Source organism: Carcharodon carcharias, chromosome 37 (genome assembly GCF_017639515.1).
Source record: "Carcharodon carcharias isolate sCarCar2 chromosome 37, sCarCar2.pri, whole genome shotgun sequence".
In the NCBI taxonomy this organism is placed as follows: Eukaryota; Metazoa; Chordata; class Chondrichthyes; order Lamniformes; family Lamnidae; genus Carcharodon; species Carcharodon carcharias.
The window spans coordinates 7985035-7994442 of record NC_054503.1 but is presented as its reverse complement, the minus strand read 5'-3'; the positions used below and the strand labels follow the sequence as shown (position 1 = coordinate 7994442).

The 9408-nt window shown below is 43.6% G+C and overlaps 1 protein-coding gene across 3 annotated transcripts in view; it reads left to right on the top strand.

The window, feature by feature from the left end:
• Nucleotides 1-428: 428 nt before the first annotated feature.
• The window catches only part of LOC121273029 (centromere protein F-like), a 35768-nt gene continuing 26788 nt past the window's right edge, over nt 429-9408 (top strand). For 2 of the 3 annotated variants that reach the window (XM_041179972.1, XM_041179974.1), the window contains exons 1-2: nt 4674-4804; nt 7476-7672. In XM_041179972.1, the coding sequence (XP_041035906.1) occupies nt 7511-7672 (162 nt within the window). In that variant the 5' untranslated portion in view covers nt 4674-4804; nt 7476-7510. Of the gene's footprint in view, nt 509-4673; nt 4805-7475; nt 7673-9408 lie in introns of those variants that run through there. The other variant, XM_041179973.1, reaches the window with a different exon arrangement.

Sequence of the window (9408 nt, the reverse complement as noted above, 5' to 3'; positions counted from 1 at the left end):
TGTCCCTGGAACCACTCTCGTGAGTCTGTAGGTCTTTAACCACAGCACATACAGGGGCTGAGTCAGCTGCACAACACTTGCTGTTTAGCCTCACACATCTTGTCAAGATTTTGCAGAGCTCTGGAACTGAGCTCCAGCAAGGAGTCAACACCTTCAGGAGAGGAGAAAACTGGGATACTTTTTCATATTTGTACACGTGCCCATTATAACTAGCCGAACCAGTTTGGGTTGTTTTTTAATATTATCCAAGTTTCCTACTTTTCTAACACACCCGCGTTCTGGCAGAATCTCTCATTATTGGATGCTCCCCAGAGCGTATCTGTCCCCTGCCTGCTCAGGTTTGCTGATAATTCCTTGGCAAGTGATTTGGAAAATCAGGCAAGTAATCCTGGATAAGTGGAACGTTACTCAATTTTCCCTGGGGATGAGGATATTAAACTGATGGAAGAGTCCATAATAGTGCAGACTGTACACTCTGGAAGTTGTACTCAATGCGTTTCTGTCTAAGGTATGTGTGAGAGGGATGGGCTCCCTCAATGTGTACTTTCTAATATTTGCCGCAGAACCTGTATGTTTGCCTTTACCTCCCTTGAACTGCTGCTTAAAAACATGGTCTGTTTATAAGATAGAAAAATGAGTTTGTGAGTAATGTTGGGATCAGGTCACAGTCCTTTCCCAGAGCCAGCTGGCTTGAGGGTTGGGCTACAGTAATGATTTGAAACTTCACAGTATCTTTATGGTGCAGAAGGAGGCCATTTGACCCACTGAGACTGCACTGGCTGTCTGAAAGAGCATTCCACCTAGTCCCACTCCCCGTAACTTTGCACACTCTCACGTTTCAGGTAGTAATCCAATTCCCCTTTCAGTGCCTTGATCGAACCTGCCCCCACCACCCTTTCAGGAAGTTTGTTCCAGACTCCAACCACCCTCTGGGTGAAAAAAATTTTCCTCACATCACATTTACTCCTTTTGCCAATTATTTTGAACCTTTGCCCTCTAGTTCTTGAAGCTCTCTCGAGTGGGAACAGTTTCTCACTATTTACCCTGGTCCATACCCCTCAGAATTTTGAATACCTAGATCAAATCTCCTCTCAGCCTTCTTTTCTCCAAGGAAAACAATCCCAACCTCTCCAATCTATTCTCGTAGCTTCAGTTCTTCATCCCGGGAATCATTCTTCTGAATCTCCTCTGTGCTGTCTCCAATGCTTTCACATCCTTCCTCAATTATGACACCTAGAACTGGGCGCAGTGCTCCAGACGAGACCTAACTAGTTATAAAAACAAAAAAACTGCGGATGCTGGAAATCCAAAACAAAAACAGAATTACCTGGAAAAACTCAGCAGGTCTGGCAGCATCGGCAGAGAAGAAAAGAGTTGACGTTTCGAGTCCTCATGACCCTTCGACAGAACTTGAGTGAGTCCAAGAAAGGGGTGAAATATAAGCTGGTTTAAGGTGTGTTGGGTGGGTGGGGGGGTGGTGGAGAGAGAGAGAGAGAGAGAAGTGGAGGGGGTTGGTGTGGTTGTAGGGACAAACAAGCAGTAATAGAAGCAGATCATCAAAAGATGTCACAAACAACAACTAGTGTCTTATACAAGTTCAACATGACCTCCTTACTCTGTGCTGCTCGGAAGTTGCTTTTAGTTTTCAGTGCCTCAGTTTTGGACTGACAAGTGTTGCGCTGCCCTGCAACCACTCGTCACATTTACACTTTCACCCAGTTGTTCTCCATCAGGTGATGGGCTGAAGTGGAGCCATATACAGCTCAAATCCCATAACAAATTCATCTCCACTGCCTCTGGAACAAAGGAAGCAACAACCTGTTGAAAAAATATACACTTTCAAATACAGAAGAACCTTAATTTACTGATCCTAGTTGCTAATGGGCACTAGTGAATCGATCTTACCAGACGAATTACTTAGTGGGTACTCCAACCTGGAGATGCAAATGCCACAGGATGGCTGGTACAGGAGGGGGAATCTAGTAGAGGTAGTTCGATTCTATCTCGGAAAGCAAAACGATAGAACATAAGAGCATAAGAAATAGGAGCAGGAATAGACCACACGGCCCATTGAGTCTGCTCCGCCATTCAATACAATCATGGCTGATCTTTGGCTTCAACTCCATTTTCCTGCCCACTCCGCACATCCCTTAGTTCTCTGAGAGAGCAAAAACCTGTCTATTTCAGCCTTAAATGTATTCAGCGATGAAGCATCCACAACCCTCTGGGATAGAGAATTCCAACGATTCACATGGGATGTTCTGAAACAATTTAAAGGTCATGGTTCCCTTTTGAAGCATAATTCAATTTGTGTCAAACATGGAGTGCTTTAAAATGGGGACAACAAATAATTTGAAAGGGAATTGGTAACCAACTGCAAAGGAAGTATTTGAGGAATGAACAAAGGGATTGGGATCAGAGTGTGTTATGACACACCAATTGGTAAAGGCTGAGTTGTTTAAAATCCCAGAGGGAAATTTTAAACAGCTGTCATAACCTATATTTTCAATTGGCATGTTTGAGATGCAACTCTGAATTCGGAAGTGAAACTTCCAGAGGTTTTTTTCATATAAATTAAATGAAACATTTATTTTCATTTACAAGGAATTAAACACATACACATATCTACAAATTACAACCATAATAACTTTTAAACAAATCTCCAAGTTAACCACTCCCAGGTAAATATCTTTACCAAGGCAACAATAACCCATAGACTTAAACAGACACCTGGCAAAGCACATTTTATCTTACGAATTCAAAATGAGGTTCCTTTCAATTTGTTCCATCACATTATTGTAGGCTTACAGGCGGCTTAGATCTTACATGCCCATGACTGACACACACAAAACTCTTTTCTGTATATTCCTAGCCTTCCCTTTGAATGCAAATTCTCATTGTATCACCAGGCCCTTTGAACTCCACCTCTTCCAACAATAAAACCCCTCTCATAATACGAATTTTGTTAGTAATATAAACATATTGCTTGGTGTCTCCTAGCTGGGTGCAAGATTTCACCCCCAGTCTCTGAATGGTTTATTCAACAAAATATAAATGTACCCTTTACCATAACTTCCTTAACATCTCAGAACTACTATACATCAAAGCACCCAGACTAGCTGGCTTTAATCCATTTAAGACAAACACATTCACACCCACAGACATAGATAGACCCTACTACAAGTCCAATTTTAAATAATTTCCAAAAACAAGTGAATAACTCCAATTGCCAGCACAGGCAAGATGATCTGAAAGGCTTCCCCTTTGTTGAAATTGCTATGATTACTTAAGAATTTTAAAATTGTAAATGCTTTTCTTTTTCTTCTTTTCTGCTCACCTATCTGGGTTCCGTAAGAATACAAGATTATTTTGGGAATAGGAACAAGAAAATGTAATTAAGCCAAATAAACTGATCTCCCTTTCATTAATCAGCGTCTCTTCAACATACTTCTCAATTCTTAATTTCTCCAGAAATCCATACAATTGTTTCCCTGTGTATATTGTCTGTTTCAGTGGTCTTCTTGAGTAACCTAAACCACAGCCCAATTGCTTTGAGGATTTAATTAATGATTATTTGATTTGTTTAAGCCACATCTGAGCAGAGAATCTAGACAGTACTTTTTGAGCTGTGTAACCGAGGCCCCATCTGCTCTCTCAGGTGGATGTAAGATATCTCACAGCAGAACTTGAAGAGTGGGTGAGTTTCCCTGGTGTCCTGGGCAATGTTTACCTCTCATCTAACATCACTGAAACAGATTGTGAAGCTATTTATCACATTGCTGTTTGTGGGAGCTTCCTGTGCACAAAAAGTAACACTTCCACATAGAAAGGAGGGTGGAGGTTTGGAATGTTCTTCCGCAAATGGCAATTGAGGCCGGTCAGTTGTCAGATTTAAAATTGAGGTTAGACAAAGGAATGGGCCATAGATGGGTAGTCGCAGTTAGGTCACGGATGAGCCATGATCTTGGTGGGGGAACGGGCTGGTGAATGGGCTGAATGGCCTCATCCCTGCCCCCGTGTTTTAAATGGACATGCAATCTGGGTGATGCTCCACCCAGTTGAATTGCCTGGTTTGGGGCAGTCACTTGGGGAGGGGAGAGGAGGGGTTTTAAGGTGAGATGTGTTTTTAAAATATTTTAAAAATCTATTGCTTTGCATTTTATTGCATAACGTACAATTAGGATAAGCCAAAAACAACAAATAAATTGGGTTGTTTGCGTTTAAGGTCTGGCCCTCTGGGCCGTTGCCATGGAGAACTAGTTTGGCTGGGATGGGACGGGATGGGGAGAGGGGCAGGGCTCTGCCTTTACCCAATCGGCACGCTCCGGTTAAGAAAGGGGGCGGGGCGATGTCAACATTCAATCAGCGCGCTCCAGTTGAGGAAGGGGGCGGAACGATGTCGTTATCCGATCAGAGCTTTCCATTTGACGTGTTTTCTTTTTTTTTGTGGGGGAGGGGCTAATCCAATATCCAATCAACACGCTCCAGATGATGACGGGCCAACCGTCACTGAACTATAGTTCTCCGTTTGAGGGGAGGGGCTATACCGCCATCCAATCAGCGCGCTCCCATCGAGTGGGCCGGGACGAGGGCTGTACGGTCATCCAATCAGCGCTCTTCACTTGAAACGTCATCCAAATTGGAGGGGGCGGGCACTGACGGTGACGTCATCCAATCAGCGCGCGGAGGTTGCGGGGGCGCGAGCTCCGAGTGAGCGGCGAAATAAAAATCAGAATTTGAAAAAAATTCTTTAATTTCCCAATTTTGTCAGAAAGCCTGAGGGAAACTCGGATCTTTTTCTTCAGTAAGTATGCAAATTTCGAGTTTTTTTTAAAAAAACGAAAAATTTAAGTTAAACGTTTTTGTTAAAGCATTTGTTTTTATGTTAAAGCATTTTGCTGGCTTTAATGTTGTTTTTTCTCTTCCCGTTATAAGGAAACCTATGCAAATGAAATGAGGGACGTTAAAACGGGAAAGCGAAACATTTGTTTTATTTTGAAATTTAAAAACAGAAAATGGCTTTTACTGTTTTTAATTTTTGTGCAGGGCCGCGGCCAACCTAACGTGATGGCGGCGAGCGTGGCAGCCTCGGCGCTGATTGGCTGCCCGGCCATAGGAGGCGCTCTCTGATTGGCCGGCGCTTCCTCGGCTGTCAATCAAAGGGGCACGTGGCACATTCTCCCTGAGGGCAGGTTCGGTTGCACTGTGGCCCTCCCACGTGATGAGCAAAACATGAGTTGTGATCCAAGGGATTTGGCCCTGCATTCACATCCAGAGAAACTGCAGGAGGCTATGCAAAAAAAAATTCGCCCAGCATCAGCTCTGTTTATTTAAGAAGAAAGCGCAGTATGCAATTGAGAATTAAAAAAAAAAGCTGGGGAGAAAAGCCACCCAGTGAATTTTTGAAACATTCATTCACAGTATGTGGGCTTCATTTGCTGGGCCCAGCATTTATTGCCCATCCCTAATTACCTTTGAGAAGGTGGTGGTGAGCCGCTGCCTTGAGCCGCTGCAGTCCATGTTGTGTAGGTACGCCCATGGTGCTGTTAGGGAGGGAATTCCAGGATTTTGACCCAGCGACAGTGAAGGAACGGCCGATATATTTTGAAGTCAGGATGGTGAGTGGCTTGGAGGGGAACTTCCAGGTGGTGGTGTTCCCATCTATCTGCTACCCTTGTCCTTCTAGGTGGTAGTGGTCTTGGGTTTGGAAGGTGCTGTCAATGGTAACCCCTAGGATATTGATCGTGGGGGTTTCAGTGATGGTAATGCCATTTGAACATCAGGAGGCGATGGTTGGATTCTCTTTTTTTGGAGATGGTCATTGCCGGCCACTTGTTTGTGGGGCGAATGTTTCTTGCCACTTGTCAGTCCAAGTCTGAATATTGTCCACGTCTTGCTGCATTTGGACATGGTCTGCTTCAGTATCTGAGGAGTCGCGAATGGTGCTGAACATTGTGCAATCATCAGTGAACATCCCCACTTCTGACCTTATGATGAAAGGAAGGTCATTGATGAAGCAGCTGAAGATGGTTGGGCTGAGGAACTCCTGCAGTGATTATGGTGAATGCACAAAATCTGTAAAGCTTGACTTAAATATCAATAACGTTGTTTTGGTAGCTTGGCATTTTAGTCAAATTTATAAGACCTTTTAATTTTCAGGTTCCGGCACCGTTCTTTCACATTCGGGTACTGTTAACCTCTGGGAAAATATTGAACGCAGTGTTTTGACTCCCTGTTATAATCGTAGTCTTCTTAAAGACCAGAGAGACTTGCCTTTCTGTGGTGTTTTTCCACAGGTGCCCACTTGGGACATCCCAAAGCACTTTGCGGCCAATGGAAATTGTAATTGCTGTTCTAATAGAGGAATTAGGGCAGCCAATTAGTGCACAGCAAGCTCCCACAAACAGTAGTGTGACAATGGCCACATTTCATTGTTGTGAACTGAGGCATAAATATTGGCCAGTACTTAGGGGACAACCCCCCTAACCGTCTTTGAAATAGTGTCATAGGATCTTTTAGCCCCATGTGAGAGTGCATGTGGGGGCTTCACTTTAATGCTTCATGCAAAACATGCACCCTTAACAGTGCAGCACTCCCTCAGGATGGATTTGGAGAATCAATCCATTTTTTTTGTGTTCAAATCTCTGGAGTGAGGCTGGAACTAGCTGCTTTCTGGCTTGGAGTAAGAGTGCTATGATGTGTGACTATTTTTAAAAAAAAACATTGAATGTTTACTGGAACAGAACTCAGAACCAGCCCAATAGTTTCAATTTAAACCAAAAACGTATGGGACAGGACAAAACCTGTGCATGCATAAAATCTTCATCAGAAATGTGCTGAAGTTCAATGGATCATACAATGGAGGTGTTTTGTGGGTGTATGTGTGCACAGCCCTTTTTATTTTTAAACAACCCATTGATGCCAAACAAGCGCTCAAAATCTCTCAATCCCTGCCTATCCTGTACAAGACCATTTGACTGACTGCCCTAGATGGTGATTCAATTTGACGCAGCAGGATTTGTGAATTCTGGCTGGCTTGAAAGCTGTGCGACCCTTGGAAACCTACTACTGTGTTACTGGCCGAGTGCAAATTCAGCATAATTTGGGTAAAGTGCCTGGCGACTGGGGGTGCTTGGGCAAAGAAATCAGCTTCTCGTGTTCATAAGCTGTTATAACACAGGCCCAACAGGTAAGACAGGACTGAGCCCCAATGGTGAAGCCACCTGGGGTCAGATGGAGCGATTGTAGGCATCAGATCTGAAGGATGGCCATTATGAGCAGAGCTGCCAACGTTAAACTGTCCCAGGATCAGCTTAAGAGGGGAGGTGAAAGTGAAACGGAAAAATGAGCAAAATGTAGAAGCATTAGAGAGTGTGAAGGAGTGAGCCGTTACTCTATTATCATGCTCTGGGATGACGCTTTCCAGCGTGAATATTGTCTGCTTCTGTGCCACTTATGGTTCTGCTTTCACCTAGGCCTGATTGTCGATCGATGTTGTATCCTGGTTATCATGAGTTGGGCATTGGAGGAATGGAAATCCGAACTACCCAGCAGAGCCCTGCAGAAGATATCTGAGTACGAGAGCCAGCTGGAGAAACTGAAGAAAGAGCGACAACAGAAGCAGCTCCAGCTGGATAGTTTAGAAGTTGCGTTCCAGAAACAAAACCAAAAGGTGATTTCCCTCTTACTCCTTCTTCAGCCCCCAATTTTTGGTGAGCTGCTGAAAGCACCGGCACTTGTTGGGTACAAGGGAAAGTAAGAATCGTGGGACCAAAAAAAAACCACGCCTACCCTCCTGGTAGTCGCGTGATATGGTAATAATGGAGTTATTGACTAATCACAGTGACTGATCTCGGTTGGTTAGTCTGCAGCAGCCCCAGACATGAGGTGAGGAAACCCCACCCTCCCACCCCCTCCCTCAACCTCCATGGCGGAGAGAACCACGGAAACCATAGGCCAAAGTCACCTATACTTCTCATACACACTACACTCACCACATATCATGTCTTAAATTACTCAGTGTTTCACAAAGCATGTTGTTTTCTGAAATAATGAAGGTTTTGCTGCAGATCTATTTATCTGGCATGCGTAGGGGGAATAGGTGGTACCGTTTATCAGAAATGCTGATAAGTGAGTTCCATTTACCAGTGGAATTCAGTGCATAAACTTCAGTATTATCTAACATGCAAGTACTCAGGAAGTAAAGAACAGTATTCTTTTTACTTCTAATTTTCAATAGTACATTAGAAGATACTGTATAAAATAATACAGTTTATGGGTACGAGTTCCAGATATTTTTGCAATTGCTTTCAGTTGGTGAAGTGATGATTAATTTTAGGGGAACATCAGAAATTGTGGTTGGTAGAATGCTGGGTAACACAAAGTTTACTGTAGTTTGTATTTGAATTGATTCCATATCTCTCTGTTTCTCACTTGGGCCTCTTCCATAGGTTTTTCATTTAAAACGTTTTCACTCTTGATAGCAAGGTTAGAGTTGCAGATATACTTTTGCATCCTCCAGTGAGGTGAGGAATTTATATGAAAAGAGGAGAGAGAAATTTTGCCAGTAGCATTTAAGATGCTAGTTGAGGCATTGTCTGAGTGATAGGTTTTAGACATGTCATTGCGTGCTTGAATCACCGATGGGCTTTACACCAATTGTATTAACCCTGCGCGATTGAGATGTGTGATGGTGATGTTATGGTTCTTCCACCTCTGGGCTGAGAGAGGGGGAGCTTTGATGCATGAGGGCAAAGACGTGGGAGGGAGAAGGAGAAAGAGGCGCTGTTATAGTTTCTGGCTTGTGGCCTTGTATTATTTTTAATTCATGGGCTGTGGGTGTTGCTGGCAGGCTCAGTATTTGTTGCCCATCCTTATTTGCTGATGAACTGAATTGCTTGCTAGACCTTTTCAGAGGGCAGTTAAGAATCAACCACATTGCTGTGGGTCTGAAGTCACATGTAGGTCAGACTGGGTAGGGACGACCGATTCCCTTCCCTAAAGAGCATTAGTGAGCCAGATGGGTTCTTACAACGATTGATGATAGTTGGCATGGCTATTATTATGAAACTAGCTTTAAGTTCCAAGATTTGAACCCCTGTCCCCAGGGCATTAGCCTGGGCCTCTGGATTACTAGTCCAGTGACATGACTCTGCTACCATCTCCCCCAAAATACAGCGTGTTCTGTGTACACCACTGTGTTTAGGGAATTGTTTCAAAGAAGCTGGCGTTAAATGGTGTTACATGGACGCTCATGGCAAATACAACGACAGCCTGCGTTTGTATAACACCTCTAACACAGTAAAACAGCTCGACATTTCACATCTCCATTGGACAAAAATTAACACTGAGCAAAAGGAGGAGATCCTAAGAGGGTTGACTAAAAGCTTGCTCAGAGATTGGTTTTAA